At 38.0% G+C, this 19030-nt stretch overlaps 1 protein-coding gene across 2 annotated transcripts in view; it reads right to left on the bottom strand.

The window, feature by feature from the left end:
• The window catches only part of NSD3 (nuclear receptor binding SET domain protein 3), a 63233-nt gene that overhangs the window by 14285 nt on the left and 29918 nt on the right, over nucleotides 1–19030 (bottom strand). For both annotated transcript variants that reach the window (XM_074940221.1, XM_074940222.1), the window contains exons 9-19: nucleotides 16736–16781; nucleotides 15984–16114; nucleotides 15418–15546; nucleotides 14419–14545; nucleotides 13760–13957; nucleotides 12931–13101; nucleotides 8145–8294; nucleotides 5640–5796; nucleotides 2334–2536; nucleotides 1776–1888; nucleotides 631–900 (exon numbers count right to left, since the gene is read on the bottom strand). In XM_074940221.1, the coding sequence (XP_074796322.1) occupies nucleotides 631–900; nucleotides 1776–1888; nucleotides 2334–2536; nucleotides 5640–5796; nucleotides 8145–8294; nucleotides 12931–13101; nucleotides 13760–13957; nucleotides 14419–14545; nucleotides 15418–15546; nucleotides 15984–16114; nucleotides 16736–16781 (1695 nt within the window). The remainder of the gene's footprint in view (nucleotides 1–630; nucleotides 901–1775; nucleotides 1889–2333; nucleotides 2537–5639; nucleotides 5797–8144; nucleotides 8295–12930; nucleotides 13102–13759; nucleotides 13958–14418; nucleotides 14546–15417; nucleotides 15547–15983; nucleotides 16115–16735; nucleotides 16782–19030) is intronic.

Raw genomic sequence — 19030 nt, 5'->3', positions numbered from 1 at the left:
ACCCCTCGGAAAGAGGCTCACCACCTTAGGTTGCCCCATCTCCCATCCTTTGAGTTATTTCATATCATGAAGTGTGATTAATTTCATTTGCTGTGTTAACTCTGGGGTTGAGGGAAAGAGAAAATAATGGAGGTGTGTTTTATTTTTTATTCCCATCCCTCTAAGACTTTAGCATCTTCAATAGCCAGGCTTGGTCAAAAGAGCATCTGAAACCATCTAAAAAACTATTTTTTCCCCTCTCCCTCCATGCTCGGAAGTCAATATGAGAACTTATGTACATCACTACCTTCTAGAAGAAGTACTGATAGTCCTCATCTCCTGCCCATCACCAATGAAATTTATAATAAGTTGAATCTGACCCTTACTCTATAAGAAAGCATTGTAACTGTGAAAAAAACACCTCTGCCAGATGCCTCATATTCCATGAAGTTGGATTTATTATCATTTCCTCCACTTGAGGAAGTTTCATGCCTTGTAAATTTAAAGAAACAATTGTGTGTAGGATGAATTCACTTGAAAGTATTAACTTTTAGATACATTTTCTTTCAAGGTACAAACAATAAAAGAGTAGCAGCACTCTCCTCAAACACACTCTTTAATGGCTAGCTCAGTATTTGTCCTAAATTCTACCTTTTTAATGTTCCTTTTTGTCCTGAGACCCCAGCCACGTCGATCAGTTTTTATGATTTCAGCATCTGGGTAGAGTCTTTTGGTGAAGCACTGGTTCTGACAGCGCTCTCCTGCTGGGCACACTTGGGGATGACACTCATACTGTAGCATCCTGTTCAGACACTCTGACTCTAGGCCACAGGGGTTCTCATCAGATGGCTTGCAATTACAGCGAGGGATTTCTGACAAATCAGCAACTTGAATCTGAACTTTCCCTATTACTTTGTTGGACTGTGGAACAAAACAAAACAAAAACAAACAAACAAAAAGACAAGGGATAAATTTTGATTTATGGCCATACACACAGAATTTAGATTAGAACCACTTAAATCACGGCCCACTACTGTCAAGGTATTTCAAAATGTAGGCAAAAATAACAGCTATTACACACAGCTGCTAACATCAGAGGCAGTTGTATTTTTTCTATTCCTCTCTAAAAGGAAGTGTGTCAACTCAGAAAAGGTAACAAGGCAAAAATACTTCTCTGCAATCTAGGACTTTCAGAGGTTGCATCTGGCACTGCTCCACCACTAACAATCAAGCATATCAGGTGTTCAGCGAAACCAGCAATGAGGTGTGTAGCACAGAACGTGGGACAGGACTGTTTCAGGCTTTATGGTACGTGTATTAGTATGACAACTCTTTTAAGGCATACAAAAATGTAAACTATTATAAAGTACAATGAAATAGATAAGTGCACAACCTGGGGTACTGTGCCCCCAAGGTTGCTGGCAAAAAAAAATCTAGACCGTCTTTTTAGTATCCACATTTCGAAATTAAGTTCTCACACTACTAGTTTGTTATTTTTCAATGCTAATATAATTTCTTAATGGTAAGTAAGCCCCAAGATTCATTTGAGATGGGTGGGACCCACTTGCAATTATCGAAGTCCTTTGTCTTCAGTAAAATTGACCTTAAACTCAAAGTCCCTTTTTTACTGATGCTTACACCTTCCTTATAACAATGAAAGGGCCTAAGGTACTAAACAAGGCAGGCCAGAAGAGAACTTTGAAGGATGGCAGACTGATTATCTGAATTTTCTTCTAAGCCACAATTTGCTTCCCTGTTTAAATCTATAGCTCATTCACACAAAGGAGAGGACTCACTTTAATATGTTTGTAAGGTGGGGGTTTTCTTGAATTCCTTTCAATCTCTAGTGCTTCTTTGCTTTCTCTTTGTGCTTTCAGTTCCTGGAAGCGTTTTGCAGCTTCTTCAAGTGCTGTGCAAGGGAGTCCAAAATGGGGAGGAATTAGTATTGGCTGCTGCTGCTGAGAAACATTTTTGAAAAGCTAGGAATTAGAAATCTACAAAGAACAAGCTAATAATGAAATGTTACACTACAGCATGAATGAGTTTTAAACCAAGTGGTTTTCAGTAGATATTTAAACACTATGGGGTGGCCCTCTACATCAGAGCCCAGGTTCCACCTCATAACATCTTTAAGTAAGTGGGGAAGAATTGGGGTTGCCTACCAACAGCACAGAGAGGGAAGAAGTTAAACGCTAATAATATTTAGCCTCTATCCAATGGCACTATACAGAGTTTGCAGCTTAACACAGACACAGAACACTAGCCACATAATTCCCATGCAAGTTAAGTGACGATGTAGAAACAAACATGTGGAAGTTTTGTTATAAACCACGATAAACTTCGTTGAATTTTACCTTTCTTGAAGGTCTTGTTAATACTAGTTTGCCCCTCAGCAAAGCTTTTATCTCCTTCAACATAAGGGAAAACTCTGCCCTGGTGTACCCAATAGTAGTCATGTGAACCGAAGAAAAACACTGGGAAGTCCCCGATATCGTGTTTGAGGCCTTGTATGTTGAGAGGCACCGACCTGGGATTGCAGATCTCAGCTGGCCACCACCTGAAAATCAGAAAAGGGTAAACCTTAAACTCTATGAAACAAAGGCCAATTGCTCGGCTTCTCAGTCTGAGAATTCCAAGCTACATTTAGTCCTTAAGACATGTGACTGCAGTGCGTCCTATCCCATTCTCCTTACATAAGCAAAACTGCCTTTGATTTTACTTGGGAAGCGCCACAAGAAGATGTACATCTTTAAAGTTCTCATGCTCCCAATCCAGGGTACGGCTTTGGGCCTTGTGTAGTATATGAATTTTGGGACTAGCTATCTGAAGAGAGAATCCTTAACACAACTGTCCAGCTGTACTTTACAATATTTTTACTAAAAAACAAATCATTGATAAGGCGATTTTAAAAATATAATTTGAACAGTTACAATCAAACCAAAATTTCAATGCTTGCCAAACATTCAACTTGTTTAGATCCACTGTTTAATGAAAGATTTTTCAAGTTTTTTTTTTTTTTTTAAAAACGAGGTTTTACAAATCCTGTCAAGAACAAACATTGTCATTTCATTTTTCCCCATGGAAACTTTTTTTTTTTTAAAGGGGTGGGGTGGGGGGGAAAGAGTTAATCCTCTTGCAGTACTGGAAATCCAATCAGCAGCATTCTGCTAATGCATAAGAACCAGAAAGTAAACTGCCCAGCATCATTTCACTGCTCAAGTGAGCAGAGTGAAAGCAGTAAACAGCACTCGTGATGAAAAAGTAATTTGTATTTTTAAAATTCTGTTTAAATATCAGGCATTCCCTTTCACAGACTCAAAATTAGACAAACAACATGAAAACTCCAGAACGTAACATAAGAACGGCCATACTGGGTCAGACCAGTGTCCTATCTAGCCCAGTGTCCTGTCTTCTGACGATGGCCAGTGCCAGATACTTCAGAAAGAACGTGCAGAACAGGGCAATTATCGAGTGACCCATCCCATCATCCACTCCCAGCTTCTGGCAGTTAGAGGTTTAGGGACACCCAGAGCAGGGGGCTACATCCCTGACCACCTTGGATAATAGCCATTGATGGACCTATACTTCATGAACTTATCTAATTCTTTTTTTAACTCAGTTATACTTTTGGCCTTCACAACATCCCCTGGCAATGAGTTCCACAGGTTGACTGTACATTAGGTGAAGTAGTAGTTCTTTATGACCGTTTTTTAACTTGCTGCCTATTAGTTTTGTTGGGTGACCCCTGGCTCTTGTGTTACATGAAGGGGTAGATAGCACTTCCTTATTCACATTCTCCACACCAATCATGATTTTATCAACCTCCATCCTATCCCTCCTTAGTCGTCTCTTTTCTAAGTTGAACAGTCCCAGGCTTTTTACTCTCTCCTCATACGGAATCTGTTCCAGACCCCTGGTCATTTTTGTTGTCCTTCTCTGTACTTTTTTCCATTCTAATAAATATTTTCTGAGATGGAGTGACCAAAGCGACAAACTGTATTCAACATGTAGACATACCATGGACTGATATAGCGGCATTATGATATTTTCTGTGTTATCTACCTCTGTCCTAATGGTTCCTAACATTGTTCGCGTTTTTGACTGCTGCTGCACATTGAGCAGATGTTTTCAGAGAATATCCATGGTGACTCCAAGATCTCTTTCTGGAGTGGTAACAGCTACTTTAGACCCAAATATTTTGTATATACACCATGAACCAAATAAAAGGATAGTTGTCTCTGGCTATGTTCACTGAACTGCCTAGGCTACAATTAACAAATACTATTTGTAACGTGATTTGACAATTTCAAGTAAATGGAGTTAGAAACCAAATATGAAGCTATGGGCCAATAGTGGGACCAATTCTGAATATTTTCACAAAGCAATTCAACCTGGAAGAAAATATAAACACTGTAAAAACAAAAAAACCTCAAAAAAACTACTTTTAGTCTCATTTTCTTATGCTCCATTTGTCCACTGAAGCCAAGGTTTAATTACAAGATCATATTTAAATAACCAATTACATGGACGCATTTCTAGTTTTAAGTTTATCCTGCTGAACATATGTAGCCAGCCTAGGCTAAAATACTAAGGTGTTGAACTTAAAGGTAACTAGGCAAGATAAGACTCCACACTGTTTAAAAATAAATGATTATATCCAGGTATTTAATGTGTACGTCAGCAACCTGAAGCAGATAGATATTCCAACATTTTCAACCTCTGAGGAACTTGGACCCATTTTGGGTTGATTCTAGGGAGAGCCAGAACTGGAGATCTGTCATATGATAATATGTCTAGAAGATCTCAGATAGGGAAGGGGGTTCGTAAATTCAGCTATTATTGGAAAGATAGCCCTATGCTCTCAGCAACTGTAGCAAGAGACAGGCCTTTAATTGACTGTACAGTAGTTAGTCTTGGACATATTTCACTGATTTGTAACAATTCCCTGGCAGTTTTGTTGTACTTGTGAAAGTCTGGAAATAGAAATTAAAAGCAAGATTGTCCCTTGCAATAAAAAAATGGGATTCTAAAAGATTCCTCCATGGACAACTTGAAACTGCAGTGCCAAAGGCTGTCTAATGTACTTGTTCTTTGGTCAGTGTTCTATAGCCAGATCTACATAAGAGGCCAAAAGCCACAGAGGCAGCAAAAAGTGTATCTGAGATGAAAACCCCTAGCAACCTCCCTGCCCTCCCTGGTCTTGGGAAATAGAGGACTTTTTATCACCTCCACCAATGTCTATTAGACTTGCAGCATTTTACTGATCACATTTATTCGGAGGCACAGGTAGGGACTTGCAAGAGAGAGGATCAACAACTGTCTGCATTCCTGCAGAGGCCTTTTATGAATGATCTCTAAAAATAAATGCAAACTAGGAAGTTTTGATGCCCTGGGTATTTCCTGATCTTCCCCATCAGCAGGACACATTTAGGGAACCCACAGATAGAGCTTGAGTAAGTATTCACCTTAATGTCTAAAAATACATGAGTAGAATTTAATTAAAAAGCCATACAACATCTGACACCATGTTAGATACAATGTGTACTTTTGGCTCTTGTTTATTAACACTGGGCTGCTCTGGTTGTTTACCTGCGTAGCTGCAGGATATAGTAAAAAAACAAAAACTTAAAATAGTTTCCAGTTGTATTCAGTGAACTTGCCTGTAATTTCCAAGCTTGACCCAAACGATCTGCTTGTAACGTAGTTTCTTGCCAGCTTTACAGTCATTGCAATTCCAACATCCTTCTGGCATCTCCATGTTGAGACATTCAGGATGGAAGGAAGCTGGACAGGACTCGCAGCACAATAACTTCCCACCTTTAAACAAAAACTCACTCATTTTACAGAAATAGGGGTTTGGGGCTTGTGAGAGGTTTTTTGTTTGTTTGTTTGTTTTTAAATATTTAATTAAATGCATTAAACTTGGATTTGCCTCACACCAAACATATGGCAAAAGGAAGGGATCAAGTCAAAGTTACAATGCTGGTTTAAAAATAAGTATTTTTCGTATTGTATATATATATATATATATATATATATATGTCTCTTCTCTTTATGTGAAATCATAATTCCTGACTGCATCATAAATTGGAACAAGGAAGCCAATGAATTTTTAAAAATTAGGTTAAATTGGGCAAGTTGGCATTACATCAGATCCCCCTAAGAGAAACCATCTTGAAAACTGTATGGTATTTTTTTTTTAATCCAGACAGTCTGGCAGTGGCCAACACCTTTTCTTGACAATTAGACAAATTTTGCACTTTTTTGGAATACTTTTTAAACCAACATTGTCATGACTAAATCCCTTAGCAATCAGTTAGTGTGCATAAAAATCAGCCTATAGGTTGATCAATGTTTTTCTGCTTTCAAAGTTACAAGAGAAAAAAAGATTAGAATTGTAATTATAAATCTGTGCATACCCTTCAAAATGAAGGTTTACCAGTCTGAGCACTATAAATTTACTTATATAATGCAAAATGAGATATTACAGAAAGATTTCCCCCTCCCCCAGAGTTCCCTTTGAACACAAAGGGAATCTGATCTCAGAATGTGGTAAACATTACTTTTTTAAAAAAATTTTAGACAAAAAAGGTTCTTTTTTGGTTGGCTTGTTTTCTAGCAGATGTGTTTATTATTGTGGGCACTCACGGCACATCTAAACCATTGGCAATACACAAAAGCTCATACAATAAACACATTTGCTACAATCTAGATAGAAATGTAATGAACTTTTTAGTCCCAGGGTAAAAAGACTGGGAGAGATTTAAAACAGCATTTTAAGCAATTATCATATCTGAAGTTTGAATTTTTATTTTCAAATGTTCATCAGAAAATCTTGTCCACCTATAGACTTTCAAAACTGTCATTGATTTGATTGTAATATATTGCAAAAAGCATTCCTTAAACAATCAGTGACAAAATCACTTACTATATTTCCTCTGCTAAAAATGTAATAAAATCCAAGCATTTGGACTTTCCTGAGCTCCCCCCCGATGATCAAGTGTTCATTTTTTAACAAATTTTTGTAAGTGTTGTTTCAGAGGAAATACAGACCCAGCATAAATTACTGAAACAATATCCAACATGGTAAAATGCCAAAGAGATGCGAAAACCAAACAAAAATCAAAAACAAAACTCTCAGAGCTAAGCAAGAAAACTTTGCTCTTAGGATGCATTAGTAAGATATTGCTCAAGCTAAGCATACAGAGGGCTCAAAATAATTTTTGTGGTCAGAAGTTACACAAAATAAAAGCTATCTACGTCTAGCAATGATCTAATTTTAAAATGACTGACTGGGCACAATTTCTGAACACCCTTTGGGAAATCAAATTTTTGTGGGGATAGAATCTTACAGACACACAAAGCTGAATCTGTTTCCATAAATTCCTTTTAAAGCAATAGCATTACCGGCGTAAAGCAATCATTTTTTATTCCTGAAAACGCTTCTGTCCTAATACTATTGTAACGGCCCACCTGCCTGCCTTTCTTGACAGGGCAGAATCCCTGTTTGCTCGAGACGCAGCATCTTCTGCCACTCCAATAAGAAGCATTGTTCCAGGAAGTGAGCAGTCAGTCACATGAGGAGAGAAAGGAGCATCAGTCGGCCTGCACTAACAGAAATGAAATACAAGGCCCCTGGATTGTAACAAAAATGCACAGGGAAAAAGCCATCTGCCTTCCTAAGTCGTCAGTCTTCTTCTGGAATGCCAATATACCAACAAACATTCAAACGGATAAATTCTCTATTCTGACTGTTGCAGGCTCTAAGCAGGCTCCAAAATAGACTTCCTCAGATAAGCAATTTAAGAAGTTTTAAAAGTCATTGAGCTGGCACTAAACTGCAACAATACTAAACTTTATTCACCACCCCTTAGTGTTATATTTAGATTATTCCAATTTTATGGAGACTACCTAGTGGCAGATACATGACTTAACCTTTTGTGGAGAGGGAGAATTTAGTGATATTAATTATTTTAAGCCCTTTTATTATAATAAATATTTTGCCAACAACATGAACACACACTCACAATAATCAATGAGTGAAATTTACTAAAAGCAACAGGTGGTGCTTGACAAGCAAACATTTTTTGTTTGATTTAAAAAAAGAGAAAAGAAAAAACAGGAAAAGCGAAAGTAAACTGAAGAGAAAGAAACTATTTGGTTACCTTTCTCACATTTCTTTTTGGAAGCTGACGAAGGAGGAGGAATCATAGGTAATTTCATCAACTCAGCACGATTTGATTCATTCAGTAGGTAGTGGGACTTATAGGCATATGAACTGAACAGGGGGTCTGAATGATCCTGCACTACCAGCCCTATATGAAACAAACAGAAAGAGATGAGTTGCAATGAAACTACCCATGATTCCATAAAGGAGAAAATAAAATAAATCAAATCAACACCTATTATGCATATATATGTTATAAGTTTGAAAGAAAAGATAATATGAAGAAAAAGAAAAGTGTGACAGAAAAGGTTTCTATATCTACTAAAGGAAGAGGTTATGTGTCAGACAGACTGAATCTGAGTGTAAAGAAAACTGAAGAGTAAATAAAAACCATTTCTAAATGAAATTTTATTTGTGCAGTAGTTTTAACTTGCACACTTTAAAAAAGAAAAAAAAAAAAAAAAAAAGCACCAGAAAAGTACCTGCTGCCAATTCCCTATGAGCCATCCTGCCCCGACAAAGAAAACAGCCAGCCAAATTACAAAATAGCGTGACTATATCACTGCATCAGAAACAGTACTGGCAGTAAGGGCTATAAACTGGAGAAATACGGATGGTATATGCAAGTCCCCATATGTTCCATGATTCCACAGCCATGGAACTCACCGCTTGCCACAGAGTTGGGCTCCAGGATCTCACCTTTAAATTTTTTTTAAAAATTTACATTGTCTTTCTTGCCCTTACAGTTGTGGAGAAAACCCCAAAAGATGTGTGCCAAACGTGAGCCAACAAACAGTGAGTCTGCAGAGCACCCAAAACAATAGCTGTGAGGTGTGACTTGCCCTACTTATTTCAAGAAAAGCTCCATGGACTCTGCATTTCCACAGCTATGGAATTTTGCCACTGTCAATCACTTGACGTTTTGTTTTCCGTCTCCCTGCATTTGCCCCTGCTCTCCAACAGCACAGCAGTTAAGGCCCTAGGAAGATGAAGTGCTGAAGCCAGCTACAAGTTCCTCCCTTCCGGGGAAGGAGATTCTGAACTGGGCTACCTAGACAACACTGCAGGAGCTGATGCAAGGGGAATGGAGCCACCAGGATAGCATAGCAAAAAAACAAAAACAAAAAACAACAAAAAACCACCCCTCATTCTCAAAAATAATCAACAAATTTTAAGTTTACTGAGTATTTCCACTATGAGCCATAAAAGTGCTTGTGTGGGGCAGAGGAGATTGGGAATAAAGGGTATTTCCATGGTGATAAAACAGACTAATACAGCTGTCTCATTTGGTCCCACTGTTGAGGAGTACGACAGGCCCTGGCTACATGTAGCTACTAGGTAAGTTTTTGATATATTCTGCTAGTGTTTTGATACCTACATTTTACCACTTTCTAAGACTGCATTGGGTCTAAATACACAACTCTCTCTTCCTAATACTATTTAGCATGTTAAGTGATAGGTAGCACTGTTTGCACGTGCAGTAACAGAACATTTGGAGGACATTTAATTCCTGATTTCTTCCTTACAAGGGATTCTCGCAGTGCACCCGCCACCACCCAGAGAATTTCACCAGTTCCTCACTCCATGCCACCATCCTGATCAAAGGTAATTTGAGGGAACTCCATTGTGAGCCAGCAATACTGCTGAATGGGTTGATGAAGGTGCACCTTGCACCTCAATCTTTCCACTGGCAGAGCACAATGCTTCCCAATGTCAGCTATCCTGGACAAAAACAAATCTATATCAAATATTCTCCAAGAGTTGCTATATCCCTACCAAAATACAAAGGGGTTTCATTTAGTGACCAGTTATTTTGTATCTTTTTAAACTTCAATAGACATAGGGAGTACACAGGCATGCCAATGTATTTTAATTTCCATCTGCATGGTGCTGAAAGATTACTTCTATTACTATTAGGAGGTGCACCCTTATGTACAGTTCAGGTTCCAGTTACAGGACTTGTAAGTAGTTCAATTCAGATACATAAATTAGATGTGAAACATATATAAATCACTGTCGAAACAAACTGGTGACAGAAAAAAACACTTTCTGTAACTTACATAACTTACTTTAGAAAGCAGCAGAAGTGCCATATCTGCAACTCCATTTTCTGGTGCAATCACAATACGAGTAAGAAGAAACCTCTTTTCATGCTACTAGGCAACCAATATTCAGATTTGGAAGCCTAGCACCAAATTCTGGTTTCAGTTGCGCATGTCTCCCACTGACTCTTGATGCCAAATGCATGCACAAAACTTCCCACCTGCAGGGAACTTACCTAACAGACCCAGTGACTGTCTTTATTTTGTATTTGTATAGTGCCGAGCACATGGTCAGCATGTTAAAAAATAATCCCGGAGAGCTTCATTTTCATAAACAGAGATGAATACATTTCTGACGAAGTTTTATAGGTTTATAAAGAGGTGGGAGGGGAGGTGTAGAACACAAGAGCAGAAATTGACTTCTGAAAGCTGAGTGTGTTCCATATACATTGTGGTCCTTCACAGAAACAAATACCGCATGCTACTGGATAGCTAATTATCCTGGTTTTGTAACTTTAAATATTACAAACAAACTACAGCTGCTCTAGAAATGTTAGAGTTCCTGCATTCTGGAAGCCTATCATGGAATTAAACTCAGATCTCATTACAACCACAGCCTTTAATAAACTGAGACTGCCAATATCTAAACTCACTCATGTAAGTAAACTTGTTCCAAGCAACAGATATAGCCCTGTGACCTGCCCCATCACTGAAAAAGTAACTACAACAGCAGCAGGTGAAGAGGTAGCGTCCCAGAGTATGGAATCCCTCATGTAAGTCTTCACAGTGTCAGGCTGAGGCCACTGCTGGCCCTTTTAAAGAGGGATTTCTAATCTGATCTCTCATCAACCAACAATCATTCAGTCACCAATTCTCAGCTGATTCTTCATGAGTAGGATATAAGCTCCTGCATCTGAGACCAAAGTCAGAGTGTTTCCACACAACTAGCATAAATCTTGAAGCTCTGGACAGTTTTGTTTTACATATCTCTGCTCTGCTTACGGCAGAATCCATTCAAGAGCTTTACTAATTCTATGCTGAAAAGATAGAGAAGACAAGCAATTTTTTCCCCATTTTTTTTTTCCTGGGCACCTGGACATAATTGTTAACTAGAATATTAATATGAGATGAGAGAGATTTGTTTGACACAGGTGTTCAAACTAATGTTTAAAACAAAGTACCTAACCGACTGGTTCAGTTCACATATACAAATGGGCTTTGCTAGTTATAATTCAGAGATCTGAAAACAGAATTTTTGTTTTTAGATTGTGCACTTGTACACACGCTAATGAAGTCAGAATCAAAATAAAACTTAAAGTAGGGCAAAACACCTATACAGAAATCTACAACTCAGCAATAAAAGAATAAAGATACATGCAACATCCATAAGTTTGTCTGCATGTGCGTATGGTTACGCAACACCGGCGTGATTCACTTTGCATATTTCCTGTTTAGAAATGCCCCAAAGCACTGAAACAGGCTCATTAAAAGGAAAAGCACTGAACCATGTTGCAAACACTGTTTCACACACTTCGAGAGCCCCTCCCAGGCTCAGCATTCTAAGACTTACTGTTTCCCTCTGAACCTCCGGACGCCATTTCTCTGGAAAAAATTAGATGTATGTAAAAAGGAAAGAACTGTTTTTTACCTTGGAACCTCTGTGACAGCTCCATTTCCTGTACTGTAATTAGAACCAGGAAAAAATCCAACTCTGGGACCCCTCTTTTTTTCCCTTTCTCTAGATCCTGTATCTAGTAATCTGCTCTTGCTCATACAAAACCATCTTTACCACACAAACGAGGCCTCTAATTGCACAGCTGAATACAAACAAGCGGATTCAGGATTCATCATGTATTTACACTCCTTTACTACTGACTGACAAACAGTTGAAAGACATGTTGCATTCAGTGTGAACTTTTTGCAGTGTTACGTATCACGTGTTTTTACATATTATATACACACACACAAAATTACACACAAAAACTCCATGTTTCTAAATTTCATAGCAAAAAGAACATGGTAGAGATATTTTTGCACTGGGATTTTTGACCAAAGTAAACTAAAGCACTGGAATATTTAGTCCTACCTTCTGGCAGAAGTTAAAATAAATAAAGTGACTGACAGACTTCTGGGGTCTTCAAAAAAACACACCAGGGGGAAAAAAATAGCTGCAGTATATGGAAAACGATATTTTTACTGTAATTAGATTTTTAACTGATTTAGGTGGTAATTCCTGTAACATTTTTCTAAAAAAAAAAAAAAAAAAAAAATTTCTCAAATGAGAGCCGGATGTCAAAACAGGCATTTTCTCGCTTATGAGCAAACCCCATCCACCCACTTAAAAGATGCTCCATTATTTTCAATTTATAGAGGGTGAAAGCAACCCCTCTTGCTGAAGCAACAGAGAATCAACGTTTACTGATCTGACTTGCAACTGCTGGAACGGGGGACTCAACATTCACTTTCTTCTCAAATGGCAGCACACACAGTATGCCTTCTCAGTGCTTCAAAATTGTGTCTGAACACCGAACACACCGAACAAAACTGTACGCGAAAACTCTTGCATGAGAAATAAATTAATATCATGTGTACTATCCCAGCAGTCAAAGAGGAAGCTTTGAAGCGAACAGAGAGCCCCAAGAGAAAAAAATAATTGTGTAAAATACCCCAGCTTTATCATGTAACTGTAGTAATGACCACACCAGACATATAAACTGAAGGGGGGAAAAAAGTACTGCTCACCTCTTGCACAAACGAAACAAAAGCCTACGTTTACAGCGGATGAAGAGAGATTCCTTTTGGAATGGTTGCTACAGATGAGAATGTGAGATGACACAAACAAGCTTCCTGCAGCAATACAGCCATCTCCTGAGTGATAGGCAACCGGACATCTCAAACACCTCACCATGCGTCCTGTTTAATATAAATGCAGAAAAATGCACCATGTCACAGTGGAATTGGGATAGCGTAGAAGACCTCACAGACTGCGATACAAGTTTGGTTTTAGTCTAACCAGGATATTAAACATTAACTTCTTCAAAAAAGCAACATGCTGTTTCACTCTGTTAACTCTAATGTTGGATGCAGAACTTCTTTAAGTGAAGACAAGACCCATTTGGCTCTAACTAACCTAAAACTGCTTGGTTTGCTTGACCATTTTAGTTCACTTCTAAAGGAAAGGACCTCTTTGGGACAGAACTTCTGTTATACAGTCCATTGCTATCTGTCTAAGGGTACTTCAGCTTTGTACATCTGACCTTTAACTTACAGCAAACTCCAGAAGTCCAACAGCCAAATAAGTCCAAATGACACAGAAGCTATTCCAGGTGTCCTTAGCACTACTTCTCAAGATGCTGGCTGTTTCACATTACCCCACCAAGACTGACCTGTTTCACAGCGAACCCACTGTATTAATGACCAAACTGATAATGAATCCGTTCATAATAAATTGATGTCCCATCCCTCTATACTGTATCACAAGTATCATATTCATCTTCATTTTCTGCTACTTGTCTCATTGTCAGGTATTTTGCAGTTTCCTAGTACTATCCAAATCCAGTTGTGCTCTCACCTTTACTTGCTTTGTGGATATCCTTATCCATTGAGCAGGCAGTACAGCAATGCTGCGGGCAACGGAATCCTCGTGACTCAAAGACAGCAGTGGCAAACTTACGAACACAGGCTTCATGATAAAATTTACCACAAGCATTGACTGAACAGCGCTTCACATCTTTACCAGGAAGCTTGCAGGAAAAGCATGTGTGCTGTCCTTTTAAGAAAAGGAATAAAACAAACCTCAGCATGAACGCTATCAGTTATTTTCTGAGAGGCAAGTTTGCAAACTTGGCAGAGGAGGAAAAACTCTGAAGTTAATGCAATTCCACCAGTGTAAGCAGAATATCCCTCCCTCACTATAAAATAACAGATTACTACTACTGCACATTTATTAAGGCCCCAATCAGGATGAGGGCCCCATTGCGCAGGGTGCAGGATAAACAAACAGGAAGACACCGCCCTATCACTGAACAATTTACTAATTTTCCGTTTAAAAGTACTTGGTAAGTGGAGAGGGAAGGAAGTTAGCACAGAACTTTATTTACTGTAGAACATCTCTGCCTCAATTTGTTCAGCCCAGCATATGATTACTGAAGCTTCTTCCAATCACTGTAATCCATCAGGCTCCGAAACCGAGGTTTTTCCCCACCACTCAAAACACAGTAATGCATTTACCATTTTTACACTCCACGCAGATGAACTTCCCATCAGGTATTGATTTCAGTCCCAGACATTCCATATGGAAGACTCTACAGCACTCTGCTTCGCATGACACCAGAGACTCACCAGAGCTTTCACAGATCTTAAACAAGCAAATAGCTAGTCAGAGAACAAAGCTGTTGATGGATGTTTAAATTTAAGTGACTAACAGAACTGAAGCAAGGGAAATTAACCGGCTGAAACCTCTACGTACTATGACACTACAGCTTCCTGGCTTCTGAAGAAGGCAGGAGAGTTGGCTGAAGCCACTGACAGAACTGGCAACAGTAAGACCACTGGAAGCCTCCAGCAGTCATTGAATGTGTTCCCATCCTTTTTGCATCAGCTTAGCAGGATTATTTTGTGGTGCTTTCAGATTTCTCTTCTCCTGCACATGCATGCAGCAGCGGCTGCCAAACATGCTTTCCCCTCCTAGCCATATATATAAGGCTAGGAGGGGAAAGCATGGTGTGTGTGGGTGTGTAATCTCAAGCAATTGGCAAGACAATTACAACATTTTCCCTTTGATGCAGACCTTGCCAGTTAGCCAGGCCTATGTCTTATGTAGACTAGCATACTGTAATACTCATTTTGTCTTACTCTGAAAGACCATATGGAATCTTCAAATAGGGCAGAACAGAGCAACTTGCTTGCTTGATGATATTACCCAGTATAGGTTGTATTGTATTTTCTATGGACTCAGGCTTATTAACCTGTAGAATGCCATTTCCATTTTTTTGTAGTTTGGGGGGCGGCGGGGGGAACCACCACAAACACCTCTGGAGCATTAAACCTACAAGGCCCGGTCATTCCATCATTTTTCAGGATGTTCAATGTCAAATTATGAGATTTAGTCAAAATACAATAGCATAATTTGAAAAGAGAGTTTCCTACCAGACCAGATTAAAATCAGAATCAGACAGCACATCTTTAGCATATATTTGTTTACAATAATACCATGCCCTTTCCACCTACCTGACAAACAGTATCCTTCTTATTTGTTCCAGTGCCTCTTCTTGATAAGCTAGAGTCTACTGATTGTACATCAGAAGCATCAGCATCTGCAGTAGCTGATGGGCTGTCTGAATGCTTTCCAAAGCTACCCTATAAAGAAATCAATCCACAACCATGTTTAAATAAACTACTTTAAAAGGCTAACTATGGCATGGAAAAATATTAAGTCAGCACTGATTAAAAGAAAAAATGCAGTTAATATACATTAAAAGACCATATGAAAGTTATCTGAAAGATTGTGGATCTCAATATATAGTGACAAACAATTTACTGCCCATTTAATAGAGATCCTTTTTCAGCACTGGACCAGCACAGGAAAATGCCTATGTCCCCCACAACCTACCACTGAAATATTTTTCTCACCATTCCCATAACATTGTATTAGACTTTTTAAAGAGCAAAACAATTCAGTTATCTGAATCTGACGACTGAGTTACTTGCTTATTCAAAACTGCAGCCATCAATAATGCCACTTCTCTGTCAGACATACTGAAATGTATATCTGTGTGCAAATACCACACATTTACCTGCAGATCATTAAGTCCTCTTGAATCAGAGTCAGATGTGTCTCTGTATGCTGAACTAGTCAGTTCTACATCAGTTGAGGCACGACTCCTTTTCTTTAGAGGTTTACAAGAATCTGAAATCTCGCTGGCACCTTAACACAACACACTGAAATTAATCCTAAAATATTGTTTTCATTTTCTTTTTAGATCACATGGAGAAAAATGACAGAGACATGAAAGATGAAGCCACAAGGCAGGACTTTACAAGCATCTCACTTACGGCAAGCGTTTTAAGTTCAGAACTTTGCCACTAAACATTTCAGTGCTCCAGGGTAAAAAGTAATTCAGCCAATAGCATTCAAATGGCATTAAACAAAACAAAACCTTTTGTCAAACTGCTAGATGGCTCATATATTGGCACAACCTACTGAACTATCACCATTCAGGTAGGGATAAAACCCCAACAGGTAATACCGCATCATTCATCTTAAAATATGCCTATGTTCAGACACCCTCATTTGGTTTTTTATAAGAATCATGTCATGAAAACTTTAAAGCAGACCAAGCATACACTATTCTCCCAACTATTATTACAAAAAGAGGGCTACAACTCAGAGGAACGAAGGTAGATCAATACAATGGAGTCACTCACAAACATCTGGGAATTACTTGCAGTTCACACAGACTGAAAGCCATCAGTGAAATATAATGAATGGCCTGTAAATGGGGTACTAATAAACAAACAATGTTTGTTTTTATTCAGACAAACTCACCTTTCTGTAATCCAGTCTTCACTGCTGTCTGTGGAACCATTTCTACCTGTTTGGACAGGAAAATCTATAGTTAACAGAGGAATTTTTTCCCCTAGTATAAAAAAGAAAAAACATCCAAGTTTAAGTGATTAGCATATCTGAACTCAGATGTAGTCTGGCAGTCGCCTTCTCAGTGTAAGCCTTCTGTCCTGCTGGGATTTAATCCTAGCTGCCTAGGCTGAATACCAGGTGATAAGGCAGCCATATGTTCAATAGCAAGGTCCTTTCCAATCACTCCCTTTGTGCTTGAAGACAACAGGAAAACTTTATCCATGTCCAGCAGGCAGGAGAGGGGTTCATTCCTGTAGCCAACCCTGATGCTGTTGTAAAACCCAACACCTGTTAAGGTAAACTTGTACTTATACAGGTCTGACTCAGGTTAGTGAGACACTTAATGTATTGCCGTTTTAAGGCACTTCCATCAAGCATGCACTCTTGAGCTTCTGGGGATATGGACCTTCTCTCTGTATAGAGGGCTGCAAGGCCCATAAAGGTGGGGATGAGGACTCCATATAGAGCATTGCAGAGCTCTATACAGCTGGAAACTCATGTCAGTACAAACTTAAGTAGACAAGTTTGTGATCTTCCAAAAGCACGTCACGTTCTTGGTCCTACATCAGAAGGATGAAATTAGAAATTTTTCTGCCAATATACATGTAATACATGTGAGAATTTGGTGATAAAAAGCACAATTAAAGGAAGAAAGTTGTTTCCTAAGGTCCTGGTTTTAGGCTAAGAATTGCAGGCTTTTATTTCTTTGCAATGTGGTTAACAAAGCATATAGAAACACATTTAGTAAATATTTAAGGATTAATCTAAATTTTTTTAAAAAATATTTTATTTTGTTGTACAATAGGTAAAAACATACAATAGAAGGATTTGTATAGGATACAGTTCGTAATACAAATATAAAATCTAAACAATCACTTGTATTTCTCTATTTCTCACTGTAACAGTAGCATTAACATTTTGTTTTTCCCATTTGTATTCATTCCAGTTATAAATTTAAACCAAGTGGTCACAGACTGAATTTGGGAATCAGTTGCAAGAAAACTTGACTTTGGGTAACAAATATTGTTGCATAATTGTAAGAAGTTAGTAAGACTTATTTTGAATATAATTTAATACATTCAAAGTTATGTGCATTACAGTGCATCTTTGATTATTTTATTACGTTTAGTCACATACTTTGCCTGAGAAAAGCAATTTAATGTACTATGTTGCCTTAGTTAGCTACATAGTATAAGCAAGCAAAGCTAACCTGGAACCACAATGTTCCTATTGTTGGTTCTTATACCTTTGTTAAATTAAGGAGAATTTGCAAATGCAAAAGGATTTATTTAAAAATAGGGGAATCGCAACTTCACATCAAGAAGTTAAAGGACCTACGTGTCAGCTATTTTACATCCAACAGGTTGCCTTTTAAAAAAAAATGGTTTCAGTGACAAACTTTTTTTAGAGTTAAATTTCCTTCTGTCGCTTTGGCAACCCAAACATGGAAGTGTCGTACTAGTGCATCAGAACCAAAATATGAAACTTAAAAAAAAAAAATAGACAAGGCCTATTTTCAGCCTTTAAGATGATTGAAGTGCAAATAAAATAAAATAAAGTGTAATGGGCAAAGAATAAATTAGGGTTTTTTTTTTAAATATTTATTTCACTCTAATGAAGTTTAAAAAAAACTTTAACCTGTGTCCCTTTTTAAAAAAGCCCATTGGAAAACACTGTATTAAGAAACATTTGTTCTACAAAAGTTTCAGGTTTCAAGGGTGGGTGCCCTTATGGTTTAAATAGGGAAAAATTGATAGTAAGGAAAAGAACCAACAACTCTGACAAACTTGTTAAATAAGTGTATTGAGTTAAATATTTAAGTATTTCACCTGCTCAACTTGCCTACTCATCTCCACTCAGAATTTTTTTTTTTTTTAAATAAAGCAACAACATTTGTCTGTCTGGCATTCGGATTAAAAGAGTGCCCTGTACATGTTCTACTTAAGGGGGAGGAAAAAAAAAAAAATCTAAGATTTGTTTTTTTGTTTATGTCTGCCAACATAAAAGTCAGATTATTCATCTTTAAAATAGATCATTCTTAGAGTCCATTTTCAAAAGTGATCAAATAATTCAGAAACTTTGAAAAACAAAACCTCAATACAAACCAGCAGCTAAACCAAGAGTAAGAAGAGGAAGGAACCTGGTGGCAATTCCATCAAATAGATATTATTAAAACATAAAATCATTTTGCTCACAACAGAAATC

This window comes from Natator depressus, chromosome 26 (assembly GCF_965152275.1).
Source record: "Natator depressus isolate rNatDep1 chromosome 26, rNatDep2.hap1, whole genome shotgun sequence".
NCBI classification, from domain to species: Eukaryota; Metazoa; Chordata; order Testudines; family Cheloniidae; genus Natator; species Natator depressus.
The sequence above is the reverse complement of the archived record's forward strand: the minus strand, read 5'-3'. Positions and strand labels throughout refer to the sequence as shown.